General features: G+C 34.5%; 1 protein-coding gene, 3 long non-coding RNA genes and 1 pseudogene across 7 annotated transcripts; 4 read left to right on the plus strand and 1 right to left on the minus strand.

Annotated features, from left to right (window-relative positions):
• The first annotated feature begins 6 nt into the window (after nt 1–6).
• LOC132610936 (uncharacterized) lies at nt 7–3,275 on the plus strand. The gene is made up of 3 exons (XR_009571375.1): nt 7–358; nt 1,825–1,876; nt 2,891–3,275. It is a non-coding gene; the product is annotated as an uncharacterized LOC132610936 (long non-coding RNA).
• A 439-nt stretch (nt 3,276–3,714) lies between these two features.
• LOC132610937 (uncharacterized) lies at nt 3,715–4,443 on the minus strand. The gene is made up of 2 exons (XR_009571376.1): nt 4,281–4,443; nt 3,715–4,191 (listed from the first exon to the last, which is right to left on the minus strand). It is a non-coding gene; the product is annotated as an uncharacterized LOC132610937 (long non-coding RNA).
• A 5,256-nt stretch (nt 4,444–9,699) lies between these two features.
• Nucleotides 9,700–13,639, plus strand: LOC132610760 (uncharacterized). Of its 4 annotated transcripts, XR_009571285.1 has the most exons (6): nt 9,700–9,931; nt 10,022–10,122; nt 10,288–10,545; nt 11,329–11,370; nt 11,481–11,670; nt 12,562–13,639. It is a non-coding gene; the product is annotated as an uncharacterized LOC132610760 (long non-coding RNA). The 4 variants fall into 4 exon arrangements; XR_009571284.1 differs by having other exon boundaries at nt 9,702–10,122; XR_009571283.1 differs by lacking the exon at nt 10,288–10,545 and having other exon boundaries at nt 9,711–9,931.
• Nucleotides 13,640–16,697: 3,058 nt separating this feature from the next.
• Nucleotides 16,698–19,662, plus strand: LOC132611262 (disease resistance protein Roq1-like; annotated as a pseudogene).
• A 438-nt stretch (nt 19,663–20,100) lies between these two features.
• LOC132611261 (disease resistance protein RUN1-like) lies at nt 20,101–22,554 on the plus strand. Its single transcript, XM_060325681.1, has 3 exons — nt 20,101–20,238; nt 20,794–21,267; nt 21,355–22,554. Exons 2-3 carry the CDS (start codon nt 21,226–21,228, stop codon nt 21,916–21,918), a joined length of 606 nt encoding a protein of 201 aa, XP_060181664.1. The 5' UTR covers nt 20,101–20,238; nt 20,794–21,225; the 3' UTR covers nt 21,919–22,554.
• Nucleotides 22,555–24,489: the final 1,935 nt, after the last annotated feature.

Consider the following 24,489-nt stretch of genomic DNA (forward strand, 5'->3'; position numbering starts at 1 on the left):
TTTAGTTCAGTTACTTTTTTTTCTTGCAAGGGAAAAAATAGGCGAAACCTTAGCTTCGCTGACTTTATGAGGTCTAACCTTCGCCACGACATTAGTGTTTCACAAAAAATACCTCACCTCTGAAATTTCTTGACTCGTCTCTTTCTTGGTCTTTGCTTTGAATGCTTTGAAAAAGATTTGAAAATTCCTAAGCTCTACCATATTGGGCCTTTAATGGGTAAGTTGCGGCCCTTTAACTTGAAACTCATAAAAACCCATATTAGTTAGGTTAATACTTAGGATTGTGAGGTTTAATTGAAAGTATTCCAGAGAGTTCCATCCCGCCATTTCGACTGGCCGCGAAATTGCGGAATCACTTGTACGTTTTCCTCTTTCTCTTGACTGATTTTTGATTTCTTTGTTTTTGCTCCAACTTAGGCTATTGCTTCACCTTCGATTTTTCTAGTACCTCGATAATCGTGGCACTGATATTTTATCATTATACAGTCAAACGTCTTTGTAACTGTTATGTCCCGTGTTTTCGCATAATTGAAAATCTTAAAAATAATTAAGACTTATATGTTATAAGGCAATATTTTGATTTTAGTTAATATGCCTATGCTGTTTATGAAAATATTGGTGTGGAAATATGGAGGAAGTTCAAAGGCAAAATTGGAATTTCGAAAATTAGTTTCGAGAATTACAAAATAAGATTTCTAATGAATTGGGCTCAACAAAATAAAAAAAAAATGAGGCCCAAATGACATGGGGTGGCCGGCCATGCTAGCCCAAGCCCATGGGAAGTTTATTTATCCATGTGGTAAATTAATTAAAGGGATCATTATATATAATTCCCTAGAACATTCAAGACAAGGAAATAAAACAAAAGAGAGAGTGAGAGCTAAGGAGGGTTTTCGGCCAACATAAGAAAAAGAGGAAAAATTCTAGTTCATCAAATTTGATCCTAAAAATCTCTTTCTTCTTGGATTCTTGTTAAGTTCGAGGCGCTCTTCGACGTGGTATAATTGGTTAAGCGAAAGAACCACGTTTGCGGCAAGTTGAAATTCAAGGAAAGAGGTAAGATTTCTATGTTTTTATGTTATGGAATGGGTATATATATTATAGTGATTAGAATTGGATGAAAATTATGAAAGTGTGTTGTGTGTGGGCATGGCGTGTGTGTGTGTGTGAAAATTGTACATGGCCGTGAGCCATGGGGATGAAGGGGGGAGGTGAGTTAAATTTTATTTAGCTTGTTAGTTGTGTCGTTGTGGCATTTATGACGTAAATAAAGGTTTAACGAAGTGAGTTGGCATTGAAGTTGGTTGTATGTTGATATGGGAAATTATGTGATTTTTATATGATTTTTATATAATTGTGAAAGTAAGATTCTAAATGTGGATTATGGTTGTTGTTAATGAATTTGGAAGGAAACAATGCGAGTTAGTAGGTTCGTCGTAGTTGTTGACGTTTCGGATAGAATATGGAAAGTGACGGAATACTTGAATTCATGTATATTGCTTGGAATATTATTGGAATACGTTTAAATAACCTCGAATGAGTAAATGAATACGATAATGTTGATGTTAGTTTGATGTTGTGAAGTTCGAATGAAAGTCGTCGCTTTATGTAGAAAAGAAGAATATTGACGTTAGACCTATTTTGTTGTGATTCGTGATGTTTTTGGTATTATGGGTTGTTGTTGATGATATATTGAGCCGAGCTAAGCCTCGGGAATGTTATATGTATAGGGGAAGTGCTGCCGAAATTTCGGTAGACAAATATAAAGTTAAGTGAATTCTTAAAGTCTCGCAATTCCTAATTGGTAACTTTGACCATTTGTAGATTCTGAGCGAAACGGGATTTGAGTTTTGGACGAGCATAAGACGCATATAAGGTATGTAAGGCTACCCCATTCCTTCTTTTGGCATGTCCTAGGTATACTAGGTCGATATTTGAGCCCCGGAGGCAATTCTGTTCCTGGAAATCCGAATAGGAAATTGAGTACTATTCATTCAATTGAATTGAACTAATAAACTCATATTTTGTTGAAAAGTGATCAAATGTCTGAAACTTTTGTAAATGTGATCGAATCGCTTCGAAACTTCCATGTATGCTTCCATAGACCCAAATGTCCATGATTCATGTCCGCCACCTCGACTTGACCCGAGGTGGGCCCGCTAACCCCGAGATTCTTTTGGTTGCTCTATTAGACTCGTTTTTGTATAATGTTGGCAATGGACTTTTGATTATGAATTTGGCTATCGTAAAGTAATGTTTTGATTGCCACGATATTCTAAATTATATTTTGAACCATAAATACCATTTTGGAAATACTTTTGTGAGATTAACCCCGTATTGGCTAATGGTTCGAACTACTTTAACTAATGAGTTAACATATGATTTTATCAAGTTTCAAAAGGTGTTTTGATATATAAATTGCATTGTTTGCTCACGACTCCGCTCGTGCCCTTATTATGACTTCGTTCACCGGTTCCCGGGCCGGTTATGATTCGTGCGCGCTATGATAAATTCGGCCGTATGCTGTGTTACGGTTCCCGAGACCTCGCCATAGGGCCGGGTTCCGTTTGGAGTTATGCTGTGATATGGCTGGTGATATGTTTTGATGATATGTGTGTTTGGAGATGTACGGAGATTTGAAACCTTCTGGAGTATGCTGTGTGTGGCACCAGCGTCAGAGTGGTGACCACGTTCCTAAGCTTTTGCATGATTTTATTTGCATTATGTATATACGTTTTCAGTACAGGTTTTGATATATTGTACAGTATTCTCCTTCTGTATCCCGCTTGTTTTCAGTTGTGGTTTACATTTATGTACTCTATGCCTTACATACTCAGTACATCTTTTGTACTGACCCCCTTTCTTCGGGGGCTGCGTTTCATGCCCGCAGGTACAGACGCCGGTGATCCACCACTGTAGGTTCCACCTCCTGCTATTTCAGAGTGCTCCCTTTTGATCCGGAGCCCACTTTTGGTACATACATCTTTTGCTATGTATATGTTTCTGTACAGTTGACTACTTGGGGTACGGCGGGGCCCTGTCCCGTCATATGTTTTTGTTTTGACGTATAGAGGCTTGTAGTCATATATGTGGGTCGTGAGTCCTATGTGTGTTCGTTTTGGTTATGATTTATGCTTTAATGCGGTCCTATTTGTTATGGCGGCCAAACTGGCCCATATGTTCGCATCAGTATATATAGGATCGGCGATGTGTATTCCGCCGCTCCTTTTGGCTTTGGATATGATATTTTTTGCAAGCGTGACCGCTTAAGATAATATTTGATTTTAAATCTGTTTTAATAATTAATATGAGATCTGAGATAATCTATAATATGATGATTTGGTATGTTTGTCTGTCCGGTGCCCAAGTAGGACACCAGTCGCGGCCCACGGGGCTGGGTCGTGACAATAACAACTTGATTGTTTCAATATTGTTTTGACTGCTATAGCGAAATGCAATATAGAGAACATATTATATAGGCAAAACACATAAACAAGCCATCTAACTTAGCTCGAGCTGACAAGTATGATCTCAAACTTTGCTAGTGCACAAGTAGACACTTAAACTTGCCAAAAATTGAACAAACTGACACAAAATTGTTGCAGGTCACTTGCGTGAAGTGCAACCGCTCCTACGTGGATTAGTGCCCAATCAAAGACTGCCAAGTAATTTACACGTGGACTAGAATTTAAAAAAAAAATGAAGAAGGGTAAATTAAATGGAAGGATCCCATTGACTTATTTTATTGATAATTCAAAAGAAGTCTTCTACAATAAATAAAAATAATAAAAGCAAAATGTATAGCTGCGAAGATTTCCAGAACAAAATTAGGAAAGTGAGCTTCAGGTCTAGACCATTTCTAATCTCAAATTTGATCTTCTGCAAGCACAATCCATTGTTGTCTTTGTTTCCCTTCTTTGCAAATTAAGGTACTGTGATTGTGTTTCCTTTTGTTTTCCCCCTTTTGCTTTAACTTGGTGACCCAAAAAGCAACATACATAGCATCTATTACATAAAGAACTCTCTATAAACCAAAGCTTATATCACAATGAGCAGCAAAAATTGATACTTCCTCCTAATTTTTTCCTTTTCTTCATCATTTTTTTTAATCCTCTTTTGTAATCCCGAAATAGCAATTCTAGCATGTTCAGGATAATTAACTTCACACCACCTAAAAAAATTGCATCAAACCTGTTTAAGAAGAACAAATTAACTGTAAAAATTTAAACTTGGGAACTTGAATTTAAACAAAAATAAACCCATCTACAATTCAACCTTACCCGACCATCTTACATCCAACAAACCAGCGACATGGGTTGTTTATGGACTAAGAAATTTTCATTATAGCTCTTTTTCTACAATGACAAAAAAAAATGAGATGCCATTTCCATTTATAAATGGGAAGAAAATTGTGAAGAAGGTGAAGAAATGGCAATTGGTGGGTTAAGAACAAGAGAGTAAGATGGAAATTTGATCTGAGAATTGGGGATAAATATGGGAGGGGTTCATTAAGGGTATATTAGTCATTTTCTGGTTTTTTTACTGTTGGGAAAAGCCGATTTGAGGCTGAACTCACGTGCTTTTGGGTGTAGCTCACACAAGTTGACATGTAGGACGCATGCGTCTGTTTGTTCGAGTTTTGGCAAGGTTAAGTGTCTACTTGTGCATTAGTAAAGTTTGAGGTCATACTTGCTAGATCGAGCCAAGTTAGATGACCTGTTTATGTGTTTTGCCTTTAAAATATCATTGTTTGATAGTTTCATGTGTATTATTTGTCGAGAATTTTATTTTTCCATTTTGGTAATTTTGGGGTCTGTCGTTCTATATCTTGTTTCCTCTATTTGTGCTGCTCAGATTCTCCAGTTAAAGTATTTATCTATTCTTGTTTGATCCCATGTCTAAAAGTGTATTGATGTGTGTGCTTGTGAATTATTTTGAGACTACTTAATCATATTAATAGATCTCTAATCCTTTTCTTTATTTATTACGCATGAACTGCACGGGTACGAGTCCATTAGACTATTTCAGCCTCTTTTGCATTTCGCGTTGGGCCTATTGCCCAACATAATATCATCTCTTTGAGTCGGTCCCTCCAGCAAACCAAAGAAACTGGGCCTGAAGCCCAAGTGACAGACGAACAGCAGATCGGAGTAGTGGGATTTGGGCTAAGAGCCAGACTAGCTAACTTTTCTCCACTTTACTTGACTTCGTTTTGCGTATTTTGATTGTACTGTATGACTAACTTTTTACCTTGTTTTACTTTCTTAACCAGATGAAACCCAGCAGAGTGAATGATTACGAGTCGTTTAAGTTGTTGTTAATAAAGGGTTCAATTTTAGAAATATCAAAGGTTGATCTTAAAAGAAAAGAAAAAACAACACGTTTGTCGGATTTGATTTTAAGAGTATTGAAGAATGGCAAGAATTATCTGTTCGTGTTCAAGGTTCAAAGAATGAACTGATTTTTTAATATCACAGCCCAATTCAGGCGCAAAGGGTTCAATGGATTTTTTTTTTTATTTGAGGCCCAATGCCTCAAGTTTACTTAAGTAACTTAAAGATAATTCATGTCTTTATAGTTATCAAAGTGAATTTATAGATCTAAACAAGTTTAAGAAATTGGATTAAATATTTAATTCAAGGTCTAAAACTTAAGTACATTTTTAAAAAATGCCAAACCATTATGTAACTGAATTGCTAAAATGATTTTCAAAGTTAAAACACTTGTTGAAATAGCTTAAAGATTTCTCGTATCTTTTGAGTTATAAATAAGTAAATTCACTAACGAATTAAGGAGTTGGATTATACTTATAATTTAAAGTCTTAATAAGCCGTGCACATTTGAAGGTATTAATTCCTTCATAATTAGCCCAATTATAGAATTAATTTATTAATTGAATTGAATTAAGGACATAATTAAATGCTAAAAATAATTTTCAAAAGTAAAACGGCCCCCTAAAGTTCATTATCCAAAAAATAAAATAAAATATGCTTCCATTTTAACTAGCCATGAATATGCATTTTTTTTCTAAATTTATACATATGACTATTTGAACACATTTTCTAAATAAATTATACAAATTTTTATCCATAAAAATGTTAGATCCGTAGATAAACCACATTGGGCGGATTCTTAATACCGAGGTGCCTAACACCTTCCTCGGGGATCACCAAAACCCTTACCCGTTCTTTGGATTTTGTTTAAAGGTTTTCAAAAATTAACCTTTAAATTGGTTTTTTAATTCCCATTCAATAAATTAGGTGGCGGCTCTGTTTGTTCATGACAAAGAGCTAAAGTTATGAGAACCTTTTATGCGCGAGCGTAAAAGCAGATCGTAATAGCTAGTAATATTTACTAATTCCTTTAATATAGATTTCAACCATGGATATTTTAGGAAATCTTTAATGTACACAATGATACTACAATTCTAGACACATTCCATTGAATTCCCTTGTTGTAGTCAGCTGGTCTGGTTCAATTATTCTGTTATTGAAAGCCTACAATTTTGTACTTGGTTCTCCAATTAGCTTTTCATCTAACTGTTCCTTATCCAGGACACTAAGGAATTATGAATCAGTTTTCAAATACAAAGCAAATTTTATCAGATTAACTGACAACCTCCTAAACCTTGCAAGGACATTTAGAATTATATAAACCGAGAATTTCACTACTCGGTGATACATGCTTCAGCATGTCGAATAAACAAATCCCTTTACTTCCAACTATAAAATTGTATGGTTTACTGGAAAGAAGGATGACAGAAGAAAGGAGATTGAGTTTGTTTTAACAACCAGAGATAGAATAATTGGACCACCGGGGAGATTCATAGAGCCGTTCTGATTTCATCATATCAACAATCTTGACAGTGAACTTTTGCATTGCAGCCTACATTACATCATCTTAGACAAAAAGAATAACACCCAAATTAGAAAATAACAGAAAATTGTTGCAATGGAGAAATTTCCATATGATCTAACCTTGAATGCCTCATTGTTTGTTCTAAAACGGATACCAGGAACATATTTCAGCCAAACTGGAAGGTCCCCTGGGATTGAAACAATTAATATGAGCAAGAACTTAACTTTATATCTATATCGGAATGAATCTTTAGGCTGATATGACATAAACAGCGAAAATTTAATTCAGCACATGCGAAAGGTCTAATCCTGAGATGGACATAGGTCCTGCTTCTTGCACCACTTTAATGAACTTCACTATATCATACCTCCCTTCACTATATCATACCTTCCCTTCAAAATAATGCTGGAAAGGGAAAGAAAAAGCAAGTTAAGTAGCATCAGATGATGAAACCAGTAGAAATTGAAGTAAAGGAGTCTACTTCACTAACTTTCCTTTGAGCTATAAACTTTGTTATCAATGGTGTTGGAAAACACAAGACCTCCCGTGAATTAAATTAAACATATTGCACGCCAAAGGAAATCCCCACATTCAAGTAGAAATTAAGTGAAGAAACACATAAATGCATAGTTTTATCCCAGTCCTAGCAGTTCGCCATTAGAGTCTCACCTTCCTTTAAACACAATTTTAGCTGCATAAACTTTGAGCATTTCAAAATTATCATTTGATGTTCTAGTATTCATATCCAGCTAGCCTCTCCATTTTAAGATAATAAAATATGAGAAAAAAATTTGAAGCTCAATAACAAAATCCACGGCTAAGAGCTTTTAAAATTATGTGCAAATATTTTCATCATAGAAAAGAAAACCATCACTGAAGTAAGTAAAATCTACTACATTTGAAAATACATACATCTGTATATATATATACTAGCAAATTATGCCCGTACGATGCACGGGGCCCAACATGATTAAATTTATTACTCAATTTAGTTAGTCTTTATGGTTTATCTATTTTGCAAAGGATACCACGATTCTCCTTAGTGAGTCTCCATATTTTTTTTCTTTTCGTCTTATTTTTCCTCTTAATTTCTCAATTGTTGTTAAAATTTGTCTTATTTTAGTTATGTCCTCCTCTTTTTATATTTAGTAAGCTGACAGTTCAAAAGTCCTACATGTCAAGTTTATAATCACAAGATTGAAAGGATATTTTATTATATTATACACATTTTTAATTTAGGATCACAAGATAGTCAATCTTTATTTCTTAAACTCTGTGTCTAGTCAAACGTAGACACTTAAATTGAGACAGAGAGAGTGCATGCCAAATGAAGGAAATGAAAGGACAATTGAGATACTGCGGACACGTGGGGACTTAAAAGTAAACACACAAGAGGTAGTATTAATGTTAAACTTCTGAAATGTACACATGTTAGTCATGACTTAGAGTACAATTTCAGTTGCTTTTTGTACAACCTATTGTTGCTGTGTTCGTCCACTTGGGCGTTTGTTGTTAAAAAAAATTATCTTATTTTGGTTATGTCCGCATCTTTTTATATTTAGTAAGTTGACAATTCAGATATCCTACATGTCAAGTTTATAATCACAAGATTCAAAGGATATTTTATTATATTATACACATTTTTAATTTAGAATCACAAGATTTGAAAGTCTATCTTTATTTCTTAAACTCCGTGTCTAGTCAAATGTAGACGCTAAAATTGAGACAGAGGAAGTACATGCCAAATGAAGGAAATGAAAGGACAACTAAGACACTGCCGACATGTGGGGACTTAAAAAGTAAACATACAAGAGGTAGAATTAATGTTCAACTTCTGAAATATGTTAGTCCATGCTTAGAGTACAATTTCAGTTGCTTTTTGTACAACTTATTGTTGTTGTGTTCGTCCACCTTGGGCGTTTATATATAAGAAGAAGAAAAATATAGAATAGAAACATAAAAATATATTTTTAGTAATGTGGCCGAGTAATATGGGACGAAGAAAGTGCTTCATTTTTATTAATTCTTAAATAATGTGAAAAGTCAAGTATTGTAATGTGGCAAAGTAATATGGGACGAAAGGAGTACTTCATTTATTAATTCTTAAAGAACATGAAAGTCAAGTAATGTGACCAAGTAATATGAGACGGAGGGAGTACTTCATTTATTAATTCTTAAATAACGTGAAAAGTCAAAAGCGAACAAGTAAAAGTGCACGAAGGATATAAATATGTGTCGGCGAATTAAAATTGAAGTGCATATATGTATACATGAGAAAAGAATAAATATTCATTAAGAACATGAAAAGTCAAAAGTAAACAAATAAAAGTGCGCGAAGCAAATAAATATGTGTCGGAAAATTAAAATTGAAGTGTATACATATATACATGAGAAGAGAATAAATATTCAGTATTATAACATATATCCACGTGGGATTTATTAATTCTTAAAGAACGTGAAAAGTCAAAAGGGAACAAGTAAAATTGCACGGAGAAAATAAATTTGTGTAGGAGAATTAAAATTGAACTGCATACGTTTATACATGAGAAGAGAATAAATATTCAGCAAGAACGTGAAAAGTCAAAAGTGAACAAGTAAAAGTGCACGGAGGAAATAAATGTGTCGAAGAATTAAAATTGAAGTGCATACGTCTATACATGAGAAGGGAATAAATATTAAGTATTATGACATATATCCCCAGGGGATTAAAAAATAGTTGAGTAAAATGTACAAGTTATATAACTTATGGTACAAGCATTCATTGCGTGTACAATTTTTAAAGCTTTTGGTACAAGTTGGTGATGCTGTGTTGATCCTCCTTACCCACTTATTTCCCTCTAGGCCGCTTGCAATTTTGCTTATCCTTGCCCAATTTATGCAAGGAGTTACAAGTAAAATATCCTTCCCTGTTTATGTAGTTTAATTTCATATGTGGCTTTTGTGTGTGTTATTTTAATTTTCTCTTACTTAGGAGATCCAAAAGTATTTCCTTTGAGTCACATGTTTTCCATGTTTGAAATTCTTTAGACCAGATCATGATAATTGTGCAAACTAGGAGACGGATACAGGCTTGGTATTATTTTTCTTTGCTCTTTCATCTAATAGTTTATATTTCTTTTCCTCTTTCATCTAATAGGTATCCCTGTGAAATATCTTTTTCTAGGCGTCAAGCAGTTCAGATCTTTTACGGCACATGATTGACATATGGAATTTCATCTATATGTGATAAAGAATGTAGTGGCTCTTCTAATATCAACCATCCGAGTAAGAGCCTTACACAAGCCCTTATGAACAACTTGAAAATATTGTTAAATGCCTGAGAAATAACATGCTAAAATAGTTAGTCTATGATGTTAATTGATAAACCTGAATTTTATATCTGGTTAGCACCTTTATTATTTATGTTAATTGCCAAGGTTGTTGCATCAGGGAGAAGATAATATTAGCCACTTTCATTTGTTCTCAAGTGATGCATATGGTGCTTTAGTACTATATCAGGGCCTAAGAATGCAATTCACGTGTATCAATATAACTTGGCTATTGCACCAAAGAGTAGCGGCTGCGGGTTCCTTATATATAAAAGTTTGCAATCAAACTAGCTTCCACGCACAGTTTGTGAATCGGATCTTCACTTTGCTGAGAATGTTACTCAACAACAAGATCATGCTACCTTTTCGCCCCTCTTCTGTACGGTTCAATAATTAATAGTACTTCAAAGTCTGATTAACAGTTTTTGTTTTTAAATTTGTGAGACAATATAAGGATGGGATAGGTGTTTGAATTGTGTTAATTATTTGATAATTTCTGTTTGAATGGAAGCTTATAATTAGGCATGTTTGTTTTAGTGTTTAATTGATAGATGATAGATCATATTCCTGTACCATCTACACAAAGGGAATAAGAACCATGAATGAGAATTCTTAATTGTGATGCTTTGAAATATTATCCTGCACTCCACAATGCATTTGCATTTGGCAGTCACATTATGTGTTGCGTCAATATGATTAATTATGGGGTCAAGTCAAAACTTACAATAAACAACATAAAAGAGGGGTAGTAAAAGAGACATTTGGAAGAGACAAAATCAAGTGTTTCTTGGGCATTCTGAAGAATGAAAGCAGGTGGATCTCCTCACTGTCACAACCATGTTTTAGACTTGAATTAATGATATAAATGGATCTAATAATCAGGGGTTAAACTGATTTTTGAGTATTGACGGCAGTTGGTGCTTAGGGGATCCCATTCATTCGGGTCTCTCTATATATGTTCCATTTTTTCTTTCCCCTCTCTATCTATTCTTTCTTTTGGATTTCTTTACGCAATTACTATTTTAATATTTGGTTTACATAGAAAGTTTGTTTGAGAGTGATGGATTGATGTTTTTGGAGCAGAAATATTAGCGCAATTAATTTATTTTGCAATTTAACCATTTTGTAAATTATTAATTCTCAGTTTCTTGGTTTCTTATAGGAAGTGAAAAGGAAAGAAGAGGTTTCAGGCTTTTAGCAAGAGGTATTTCCCACTGGTGTATTACTAATACGTTTAGAGCTCTTGAATTATATCAAAATTTTCTTCTATAAATTAGGCGTATTTGATATCTGATATTCCCTTTCTTTTGCCAGCTGATATTGTTATAGAGGAAAGGAATTAGCCATCATTCTTCTTCATCATTCATTATGACAATTGCAAATAAAATCCATCTACAAAAGTTGCATTTAAGGAAGAAATGACGAAGATGAAAAGTACCATAACTTTCAAAGACCCATATCGTCTATATTCCAACCGATCTCTCACCATTTCGGCACCCGATATGTAAGTTCACTTTTTCCGATTTGAAATTATTTGGGAAAAAATTGATAGTTAATAACAGTTTAGTGAAAATAAGTTAAGATACAGCTTTATATGGAAATGAATACAATGTTTGTAAACAAGGTTAATCGATCTTGACAAGGATAGCAGAAGATGCAAATTTGTTCTGTCACCTTTTAACTTTTAGCCAATAATAAATACACCAGAACTTTATTAAGAAAAAATATTGGTAACCGAAATTAATGACTTAATATTTGAAATCCCAATAAACTTTTTGTGGATAAATATTCCTAAGTCCTTACAGAATACTTCTCATGAGAAATGTTGTTTTTGTTGGTCGTAAGTGTCCTCTAGATTATGTTCGTACTAATGTCTTCATAAATCATAACTGCAAGTTCTATAAGAAATCACGACCCTACAATATTGTGGTGCTGCTGCCAAATATTAATGGCTTGAATTTTGTTTGAACATGCTCTTTTTACTTTTTAATTTTGTTGGGTCCGAGTTAAGTATCGTCCTGTAATTTTGCAAATTCTTAAATTTTGGTTTCTGAAACTATGTAGACTGAGATGTGATTTTTTGTGTAAATTTTTCTCCCTGTTTTAATTTTGATTTGGGCAGAAGTAGTTGCGTTTTATGCTATTTATTGGGTTGTCATTGCAATTGCATGAAGGTATATGTAGCCGTTCTGCAGTGTATGGGAAGTGTTGGAAATCTTTCCTGAACTTGAAACAGTGCGATCACGAACCACTATTGATATTCTGCACATGCTTTGCACACAGAATTTCAGAAGGCCAATTTTTTTTTTTCTTAGACATTGCTGAAACATCTCTAAAGATAGAAGTAGAAGATGGGGAAGAGTTACTTTAAAGATTGTTATCTTTTATCATGCAGGTTCTTTGGATGTGTGGCAGAACCAACCTATCTTGAATACTTTCTAAAGATAAGTATTTCTTAGCTTAATAATTCATATCATGAATGGATAGTCATGTGCTCTATCACCTTCCATACAACTATGTTGAGTAGATGATACTTTTTGACTTAACATTCTTTTAGCAGCACATTTGTCACAGTTACTTAGTTGTGCATGATATATCGTAGATTGTTAAGTTCAAGTTGCTGGCTTCGTATGATATCGCGAGTAAAAGAACTTATATCTTGTAGTTTACCTTTTTTGTATTCATTTGGCTGTCTCATGGAGATGCTATACTCAGCATTCAATGTTGTTTTCCAAACGTCACTCTTTAGACACTTTCCTATTGGAGGCTTGGAGCTCTAGACAAGGAATTTTTAATGATAAGAAAAGCAAGCTTGTAAAAATCATAGATCCTCACAGAAGACATGTTAGAAAATACTCTGGAGTTTAAAAAAAAAATGTTACAAAATACTAACCCTAAAGAACAAATACCTGAATTTGAAGACCAATATAATAGCTGCTTGGTAGGTCATTTACCCTTTGGCATAGGCTTTTTGTAAAATGTTTTATGTATTGGAGCTTATAATTCCTTAGGCCTACTGATATTTCTATGCAGATTTGTTAGTTTTAGAGTAGGAAAAGGAAACATGAGTTTGATACATGTGGACTAATTTGAGTTGATGGTAATTTAATTTATCAAGTTTATGACAAAATTATGTATTTGTTAGTTCAATGGAATTGTGGTTGACTTGCTTCGCTATCTAGCAGATATTGTTTTTTCCTGTGTGGCGAATTCGAGAATTGCACGGAGAAAAAAACCCAAAAAATAGCTTTGAAACAGAAACAGAAGCAAAGCGTGAGAAGGAGAAAATTGAAATGGTTGCTTTAGAAGAGGAAGAGAATGTTGGATTGCAACTTCAAGATTGATCATTTGCAGGGCAATGTCCTACCCAATTTATATAGAACCTGAATGTCATTTCTCACATAACATGCTACTTTCTTCTGTAATTAAGCTACATTGAACCAATTTAATGAATGCACTAGCTTATTTGCAAAGTGAACGCCTTTTTGAAAAAGATTAATTTGTAAGATCATCTATTTTTTAATCTATCACTGCTTATTATTGCATAACTTCTACCTCATTGGTGTTCTTTCCTCCCATTTGTTTTCTTGGATTGGTTCGGTGATATCCATGTATGATGTAAGTAATATGTGATGGAGCAAGAATTTTCACTGGGAGGTTTTAAAATATAAGGAACTAAACACACAAACAATTCAACGGGATTCAACAATTACTATATATGCATAAAAAGTAATTTTAACTTTATATATACAGTGTAATCTTCTCCCGAAAGGGGTTCGGATGAATTCCTTTTGCTCCAGTCCTTAATATAACTGTGCATATATAGGTCACTTGGCTTGATATTTTTATGAAAGGTTAAGCTAAGCTTAGTGGTTAGATGTAGTTTTTAGTATCATGTAAATTATACCTTTATCTTGTGAGTATAAGTGACAAGGTGCGATGTGGGAATCCCAAAGTTCGGAATGTATCTTGAGGTTGTTTCTTTAATAATTTTGTTTATGAGCTACCTTAGGATTATGAATTTATAATTGTATTTTTATATTTTAGGCAACTTATTAATCGGTCAATGTATGTAAAGCGAAAAGAAGTGCTATTCCCCGCTACATGCAGCAACACAAAGTTTGGGATCTTATTCACAACCGTGCGAAGCGCGGGCAAATATTATTAATATTAATATTAAGAATGCAACCAAGTTTTGGAACGATTAATATTTTATTTCAAAGATCAGCAAGGTATCTAGTGCATCTAAAACACTTTAGACCGAAGGAATTGCCCTGCATTTGCCTTTAAGTTCAAGAGTAAAAAATAATTACTTTGTAAAACTACTCTCGCAACTCAACAACTGCAAAACAACTCTTGTCAACGTCAACTTATTTTACTTTCTATCTCTCTCTCACACACACACACACTAACAAAGAGCTTAATTAATCACCAATGGCAAAGTCAACCGTTAGCTCTAAAAAATATCATGTAGCCGACATGCATGCCGATTTGGACAGAACGATTTAAGAACTCATACCACAGTCAAACTAATATAATTATAAACGGTAAAAAGAAATATGAATATGATAAGTGCAATTGAAAAAGAAGAAGAAGAAGATAGATGCACATCGAAAAACCATAGGCATTGAGAAAAGGGAACAATTGAGGAAGCTAACGCTCACAAAAACTCATCAGTTTCTTGCCTTCTTTCCCGTTAACACGTGTATTGCATTCTCATTCTCTCTACCTTTTTTGTTGCTGATAGTTCCCCAAGTTACCATTTCAATCTCTCTGTTTCCATAAAATCGTTTCCGGATTTGTCCTAAGGTACTTCAGTTCTTCCCATAGTTGTTATTCTTTTCTTCTGGTTCCTTCTCAATATCTCTATTTCTCTGTTTTCGAAAGATATTATTCCTTGATTTACATAGTTTGCCCTTTTTACATTTTTCTCGGTTACAATTACAGTTTTGCTATAGTTTTGGTGAGTTTAAATTTCCTTCTTAATTAGACTGTATCTCTAATCATCGTGTGCTGGGTATTGTTTTTCCTCTTCATTTGAAGCTGTGTTCATACTCCTTCGGCATTTAGATATAATAGAAATATTTGAGTTGTGCTTAGTTTTTTTTTTTTCTTTTTTTTCCTTGATGAGCAAGTAAGCGTTTGATTCTGCGGTTCCAGATATTATTGCTTTAGAATCTGGATATTATCATTTACAATCTTCATTCTGCCTCTGAAGTTATGTTCAAATTTATGCTTTATGCTTATTAATATAGTGTGGTTGATTTTGAATATATAATATTCCTCCTTTTTAAAGCCTTTGTTTTGGTGGATCCTGTCATATATGTGGACTGTGATTATTTGTTAAAATGCATCTTAAAGAATTCTTTGCTTCGTTGTCCTAACTGCTACAACACTTGTCAGGGGGAGTTGCCGCTAAAACAGTAATTTAATAAGTAGAGAATAACAATACATTCAATCAGTGTGTTTGATGAAATTACCCAGCGAAAGGAACATAGTACATTCTAGCGAGTCTGTTAACCACTACTTTTATGCAATCAATCAGCCTCTTCGTAAACCATATGTCGCATGAATTAACAAGATAGTTTTAAAGCTGAGACAACTATTGAAATAAGAAAAAATGAGTAACACTTGGATAATACTATTCAAGAAGCATGTAGAAGTCTCACAAACATTTGACGAAAGTTGAACTTGAATGATTCAGGTTGAACAGAGGATAAAACTTGCCCCAAAGGTGAAAAGTTAAAGGAAAGTGTAGAGGTTGCAACTTGAGCATATCAATATTGAAAGAAGCTCGAGCACTTAGCATCTAACCCTACTAAGGTCAATAAAGTCATGAAATTCTTCGTTTTTTATTTTTTATAAAACATGGATTTATCTGAACCAATACATGATTTCCTTTTAGTCTTTCTAGGATCGTGTCCTATATTAGGTGGTCTAGGGGTACGGTGTTTCTGTTTCAGGAAGTATTTCTTTTATTCCCTCTCTATTAATTTGTTTGTCTTATCCTATATTAGGTGGTCTAGGTGTTTCTGTTTCAGGAAGTATTTCTTTTATTCCCTCTCTATTAATTTGTTTGTCTTACTTTTTTGTAGTCTATTGAAAAAAGAATGCCTCATTTTTTTTTTTTTGACAGCTCTTTAATTTCAACTTTCCACATGGCATGTTTAAGACCACACGGTTCAAAAGCCTTCAAGTCAAAACAAGACAAACAAGTTGAAACTGAGGGAGTAATATTTTTGATAAACTTAATTGTAAGCAAATTCTCCGAGTCCAGCAAACGAGGAGTGTTAACCTGCAATACTCTTTCTGATGTCGTTGTATCCGTGATTATTTTAATCAGAATGTCAAACCTTTTATAGGACCTCTCAACCACAAGGTAGATTGGAAAGTAGTATGTTTTTTCATGCATGTATTGCCCTGATATAGAAACGTGTCCTGTAAATTTTTCATCTTCGAAGCCTTGTTCTCTCTCACTCTCTCACGCTGTTTGTTTTATAACCCCTTTCAAGATTCTCAATTTCTTCCTCTGCCCTCTCCAAATTCCCTTCGTTCGTCTTTGCTGCATGTTGCTTGCCTGTATTGGTATGTGCTTGTGAGTTTTTCATTACGGACATGAAAATAGGATCAAATAGTAGTCTTGCTACTACTATGTTTGAACGAAAGTAACGCTCTACATGGTGATGATTAAGAGTGTGATAAATTTAGATTTTCTTTTATTGGTTTCTTTGCTTATTAGTTTCTATTCAAAATATGGGGATTTAGCTTTGGCGCAATATGATTGATTTAATTCCTGAGAGAGTTGTTGATTGCATTACTTCAAGGCTATGTGCAACTTATTTCATGCTTCTTCTGGCATAGCGGCTCTGCTAATGAGGCTTGTTTTGTTGTGCTTCTAATCAGAGTTCTCACCATTACTTTCTTAGATTTGTTTCTTAATGTTCCTTTCTACATATTTCTTCACCTTTTATTCAGTGTCTAGCTTTCCTTTTTGTTGACATACATGTCTCCTAAACGATTACCAATGGCAGATAATTTATGATCTCAAATTGAAGATGTTGAGATGGAGAAAGATGGACTCATGTCAAGTTTGAAGCTCCATTAATAATTGCATCACAAGTTTTCTATACATAATTTGGATGATTGTACAAAAATTCCAGCGTTTTTGTTATGTTACTGGAACTAAGTGATTCTCAACGTAGAGAAGCTTGTACTTCTATACAGAAGTCTTGTGACCTTAAATGTCAATCTAATTCTTCCTTGGGTTGGGCAGTTGCTCTACGCACGGGCATACATTGCTAGTAGATAAGATACTTTTGTAGACGAAAATGACTTGCAGATGCCTTGACCAAAAATGGAGTTTACAAGAATAAATCATTACCTGTGGGCAGTGAAGTATATGTTTAGCTGCTTCAGTGACCTCACTTTCCATTAAAAATAATCCCTTCATTCTACCATATTTTCTCATCAAAACTTTCATCCATGAATACTCAATTTACTCAACGAGATTCAACCACTTCTTTCCAATGGAACTATGATGTATTTCTTAGTTTCAGAGGTGAAGATACCGAAAAAACTTCACTGGTCATCTTTATTCCCGGTTGTGCCAAGTAGGAGTTAATACCTTCATAGATGATGTGGAATTGAAAAAGGGGGATGTGATTCAATGAAAGTTGAGAAAGCAATTCAAGAATCTAAGGTTTCTATTGTGGTTTTCTCGAGAAATTATGCTTCATCTAGTTGGTGTCTTGATGAACTAGTCAAAATTCTTGAATGTAAAGAGAAGTTAAAGCAGGTTGTTTTGCCTATTTTTTATGATGTCGATCCTACTCAAGTGCGCAAGCAAACTGGGTGCTTCAGTGAAGCTTTGGCTATGCTCAAGGAACGATCATTTGGAGCTTAAAGAATGGACAAGTGGACAACTGCACTTACCGAAACTGCAAATTTATTTGGATGGGATTTACCGAATGTTGCTGACAGGTACAATTTCTTAATTCAAAGAGTTTAGGAGGTTGTTTGGTTACCGGTCAAACTAGCTTATAAGCGCTTATTCATGTATTTGGTATATATCTGAGTGCTTATCAATTAAAAGACATAAGTTGGTCATAAATGATACATTTTTTTATTTGACAATAATTTAACTTTAAACATTATAACCACACAAATGTCTTTTACTTATTTTAGACCTCAAAATTCTAAAGTCTTCTTTTATTTCTTAAACTCCGTGCCTAGTCAAATCATATCACATAAATTGGGACGGAGGGAGTGTATATTTTTAAAATATATTCTTTTATTCTCAAAATAAATATCTTACAAATTTATAACTTTTGTTGACAATTCTAAGGGTGTTTTGATCCTTTTAACAAAAGAACCACTAAGCAACATTTTTTAACTGAGTAAATCAATTGTTATTTATAAATTTCAGAACTTCTGCTCAAACACGTAACTGGTTATCTATAAAGTTAGTTTTAGCATTTAAAAAGTCTTTCAAACACGTAAAACTTATAAGCTATTTACAATTAACTAACACAGACCGGCTCTAAGTCATACACTAATTTGTACATTATCACGTCACACCTAGTAGGCCATTTATCTTATTTTCAAGATTACAAATTCCACTTTTTATGGGGGTATACCTATAAAAACACTTTAAAGAGTTTAACTTCGATGCACTGACGGTGTAAAAAATAGCCATTAACCTGCTATATATTTCTAGTTAGATTTTGCTCATAGTGTAAAAGGATCAACATATATAAATTAAATCCATTCTCTTCAATTTCCTGTATGAAGAGGTAAGTCTGTCTATTTTACTCCTTCAACCTTGCTTCCCTCTGGAGTACCTTTGGGTCAAAAGTGTGATCATCCCACTCTGGTATGTGTTGGCTATTAATTTTGATTTGTCCATCAATTTTTTTCAAATATCGAAGTTTGATTTACTTGTTTACCCTTTTAACTTCTGTTTTTGCTAAAAAACTGTAGGCATGAATCAAGATTTATTGAAAGTATTATAAAACAAGTCCTACAAGAGGTCAACCAGACACCTCTAGATGTTGCTTGGCACCCTGTTGGAGTAGATTCCCGCATCGAACATATGGAGTTGTTACTGCAAAATGGATGTGAACAAGAAGTTCATATGGTTGGTATATATGGTGTTGGTAGAATTGGAAAAACAACTCAGGCAAAAGCTATCTACAACAGAATATTTCGATACTTCGGTAGTAGTTGCTTCCTTTTAGACGTTAAATCAGAAGCTGCAGCATTTGGTCTAGTCAAGTTACAAGAAAAACTACTTCATCAAATTCTCAAAACTAAGGACATCAAAGTTAGCAGTACTGCTGAAGGCATCAATCTAATCAAAGCATGACTTGGGTCAAAGAAGGTTCTAATTATTCTTGATGACGTCGACCATATAAGACAATTAGAATCCTTAACGAGAGAAAGAAGTTGGTTTGGTTCGGGTAGTTTAATAATTATTACAACCCGTGACGAGCATTAGCTATGTGGGCTTCGAGAAAATGAGAGATACAAGGCCAAACTCTTAAAATACAATGAAGCTCGGCAACCTTTTTCTTGTCATGCTTTTAACAGTCTTTCCCCACCACAAGAATATGTTGAGCTGTCACAAGGCATGAGCAAATATTCAGGTGGGCTACCATTAGCTCTTGTGACATTGGGGTCACATTTGCAAGGGAGATCCGTCGAAGAATGGAGATACGAATTGAAAAAACTAAGAGCAATTCCTCATATTGATATACAAAAAATACTCAAGATAAGCTTCGATGGACTAGATTGTGATACATAGAGTGTTTTTCTTGATATTGCGTGCACCTTCCATGGGTTTGATAGGGATGAAGTTGCCGATGCATTAAATGCATGTGGCTTTTATTTTGAAAGTGCAATCGCAACTTTGGTAAAAAAATGTTTGCTCCAAAATGCATGGAGTTTGGTGATGCATGATCTAGTGCGAGATATGGGAAGAGAAATTGTTCGCATGGAATCACCCCGAGACCCTGGAAAACAAAGTAGACTGTTCAACCCTCAAGAAGTCTGCGATGTTCTACAAGCAAATAAAGTCAGTAAATTCTTTATCTTTATTGGTTATTGATTTTATTTTTTATTTGCTTATTGTTTCTGTTTTCACTACTAGAATTCAATTCATCTGTTTCTTCTCTGATTAGTAAATTATTTCTAGTTTTTTGCCAAACTATAAATGAGCATTTGCCGTAGACTATATTCTTTCCAAGATTAGTTATTCAAAGATGTTTGACTGTCATTTTTAAAACTTTTTAATCTTTTGTGTATTTGTTGTAGGCATTTATAGTACATTTACATTATTATTTCTAGACCTATATATACGAATTAGGCATGATGTTTATCCTTTTTATTCTTCTGATAATATCAAGTTTGAATGCAGCTATAAGCTAGTGTTATAAACATTCTCATCTTAGATCTTTTAGCAATTTTAATTTTTTTAACATCCTTTAGTTGGATCTGATGTGTAAATTCATTTTTCTTGGTACATAATCGATTCTCTTTGTTTGACCTTCATTTGTATAAAGCATTTTTCTCTCTTAATTTCCTGTACTTGACATGGTCTTATGGTACTTTTCGTTTTACTGAACTACAGGGTTCCAAAAAGGTAGAAGTATTGATGGTAGATTCACAGGCATTAAAGGGTGTGAACTTAAGCACCGACGCATTTAAGAAAATGATAAATCTTAGGGTGCTTATAATTGACGGCCAGTTAAATATCAGTGGAGATTTTGAGCTGTTGTCCAAGGAGCTCAGATGTTTGTCTTGGAAAGAATGTCCTTTAAAATGTATTGGTCACTACCCAGTGTAATCCCACAATAGTGGGGTCTGGGGAGGGTAAGATGTACGCAGCCTTACCCCTACCTGGGTAGGGAGGCTGTTTCCGATTGACCCTCGGCAACCCTCCTCCTTTATCCGGGCTTGGGACCGGCAATGTGAGCGAGCTCACACAGGCGGAGTTTCTAGGTGATAAACTTTAAAATGTATATCATCAAATTTTCTAGGTGATAAACTTGTAGTTCTGGATATGCGGGAGAGTGATATGCAAGAATTTGGTTTGAATTTTCAGGTTCGTTACTCAATTCTGCAATTTCATGTGTACTATTATTGCAACTAAGGTAAATAAAATCTTACTTGTAAGATGGTTTACTTTTAGTGTTGGAAGAAGTTGGATCTCTCAGATAGCAAGCGTCTCAGAAGAACTCCAAACTTCAACGGTTCACGAAGTCTTGAGACTTTATGGCTTCATGGTTGCTCAAGTCTGACGGAGATCCATCCATCAATTGGAAATTTGGACAGACTAATTGATCTGGATTTTTCTGGTTGCAAAAAGCTTACGGATCTTCCGAGCAGCATATGCCGGCTAAAATCATTGGAAACCTTGGACATTTGTCGGTGCTCATCTTTACAAACGCTGCCAGTTGACCTTGGAGATATGCGATGTCTAAAATTTCTTGCTGCAAGTGATACGGGTATAAAACAATTGCCTAGATCTGTTGAAATGCTAAAAGATCTCAAAAATTTGGATGTGGGAGGTAAATATATAGAGGCCAAAAGGAGTTTTTCCCGAAGAAGAGTCCCTCGCATACAATCCTTGTCTACCTTTCTTTCGTGTTTAGTCCTTAAAAACTGTGGTTTCTCTGAGGCTGATATTCCTAGGGATATTGGGAGTTTATCCTCCTTGACATATTTAGATATGAGCGGCAACAGTTTCCTTTGATTTTTCTAGCTTACAATCTTTGATGTTCTTGCATTTGAATGATTGTGAGAATCTTCAAATACTCCCATCAGTATCAAATTTAGCACGTCTTACAATTTTGGAAATTGCAAATTGCAAGAAATTGGTCAACATTACAGGTTTGGACAACCTCCCGCACTCCATGGTATGAGCATGCTTAATTGTACTTCTCTGCAGAATCCATTCACTGAAGGCTTCTTTAGTTTTCATGCTCCGGCATTTCCATCGGTTAGTCTCTCTCTCTCTCTCTCTCTCCCCCATAGTAATAATCTTCCGTCTTCGTTTGATGAAGCAGAGTTTAGAAATTTATCTCCAAAGCAATGAGATTCCACATTGGTGCAACAATCAAGTAACATCTTCTTCTATCTGCTTCACTATGCCCACACATAGTAAGGAGTATACGTTTTTAGGAATGATTCTCGCGTGTGTTCACAAGTTTGCCAACATACCCACTTCAAGAGGTTTCCATTCGCGTAGCTTGAGCTTTAGTATTGCCGGAAAACTGTTATCGAGAGGCAACTGGGTTTATGATTATGTAATACCCGATGGACAGGCAGAATTATTATGTGTACTTTACATGTCTTTCTTAGAAGAACCTTTTGATTGCCAGATGAAAGGCGGAGAAATGATGCAAATCACTGAGAAGCAAATCGCTGAGATAGGTGAAGAATGTACAGTAAGGGCATGTAAGCAACAATTTAGGAACAGGGAATTAAATATTAAGGAAAAACTGATTTTCTTGCCAATTGCCGATATCCAATTCCACATCACAGTAACTGTTATGAAAATTAAAAGTAAAGAATCTATATAAACGCATAAAAGTCGTGTCTTAATGCACCTTTCGTCAATGAAACTCATATCCAAACTTATCAACTCTTCATATTTCTTAGGATTAATGGCATCCCGCATCCTACAAATCCTAACTCGATCATCGAACTATCCCGATCAATATCCAACTCTGAAAGCAAAGAGTTGACATTCTTAAAATTCAATAAGAAGCAAGTCAAAATAAGCAAACTATAGCATGCAAAAAATAACTTGCAGTCCATATAAAAGTAGAGTATCAAGATGGAGAGAAATGAATTCTCACTGTAATTATCAGTGATTAATACACATCAAAAATCATTTAAATTTTAAAATCGAGAAAGCAACCATATGATGCAATGATTAACCTTTTCTTCATTTTCTTCCTCACCCCTTACGTACACTAAGAAAGAAAAAGGAAAATGTAGAATTGGTAATGACAAACAACATGAAAACAAAATCTTAACATATTATGCTAAAAAAGAAAAAGGAAATTGGAGATAAGGACCAACCTGTATTCATCCGTCTTGCCACAGAAAAATACTAACGCAAAGAGATTCAATTGGCTACACTTACCATTTCCAGTTAAGTCAAATCATCAAATCAATCACCCCGTTGATAAAAATACAAAATCAAGAAACAGTCATCTGGGAGAACCCAAGAAAAATAAATGACAATCTGGGATTTTCTGTTGCAATGTACAGCTTTAGAAAACAAAAAATTTACACCATCAAATATGAAAAATACTCATTCCATGAAAGTAGATAGAGGCAGATAGCCTTTGCGAGTTTTCCATGAAATAATGGAGACTATCCGGAAATTGAAGCTCATTGCCACCCTATCATGATTCAGAGATATCAAGAAAATGAAAAATCTTCTAAGAACAGACTACCAAAATGTTGCAGTAGGCCGATAGAATGTCAACCAATGCATCTAATGAATGAAATGTGTGTGTTTCACTTGGAAGAAGCAATTGGTAAATGAAAAATTTATTTAAAGGACATTCAAGTTCCAACAAATGAAACGTGAGGCTGACTTGGGGAGGTAAACGGCTTTAGAGCTTTATTAGTACGTGGGCTGAATCAGAGGGTTTATTGGACTTTTATTGCTTCGGGGGCTGACTATTCTAATGATTAATTGATGAGACTTTTGTTAATCTAATTATTTAATATATTATGTAGAGAAATGAAGGAAAAAATACCAAAAAAAGGAGAAAAAAGATAAATAGCAATGCTGGTCATAAAGAAATGTCACATCATCTTGTTTATATTTAATTTTATATTATATATAGATTGCTCCATGTATGCTGACTTTGAATCTAATTCAATGTTCATCCTTAATCCTAGCTTGAAATCAGCAATCTGAGCAAGCTCACATGCTTTTTCAATATTTTCATTCTATTTTACGTAATTGTACCACCAATATGCTAATTTGTGCAGACATATGTAGGGGTGGAGTTTGTGACTTACTGCAGTAATTTTTATATTTGTGTTAATATTACCACAAAAAAACATGACCAGTTCAACTTGGGTAATTCGCGGGATTGCCCTCGCTGGGGGCGGTCTTTAATTTTGTCCCTCAAATTGGTGGTCTTTAACTTTTGCCCTTAAGGCCCAAATTTTTGCCTCATGGGTAGAGACAGAATTTCTGCCATGCAAATTCTACCTTACGATTTTTTTTTGTACTGAGCTGGGGTTCGAACCCACAACCTCGAGGTATTAAGTGAAGGGCAGAACTTAAAAACCACCA

This window comes from Lycium barbarum, chromosome 9 (genome assembly GCF_019175385.1).
Source record: "Lycium barbarum isolate Lr01 chromosome 9, ASM1917538v2, whole genome shotgun sequence".
Lineage (NCBI taxonomy): Eukaryota > Viridiplantae > Streptophyta > Magnoliopsida > Solanales > Solanaceae > Lycium > Lycium barbarum.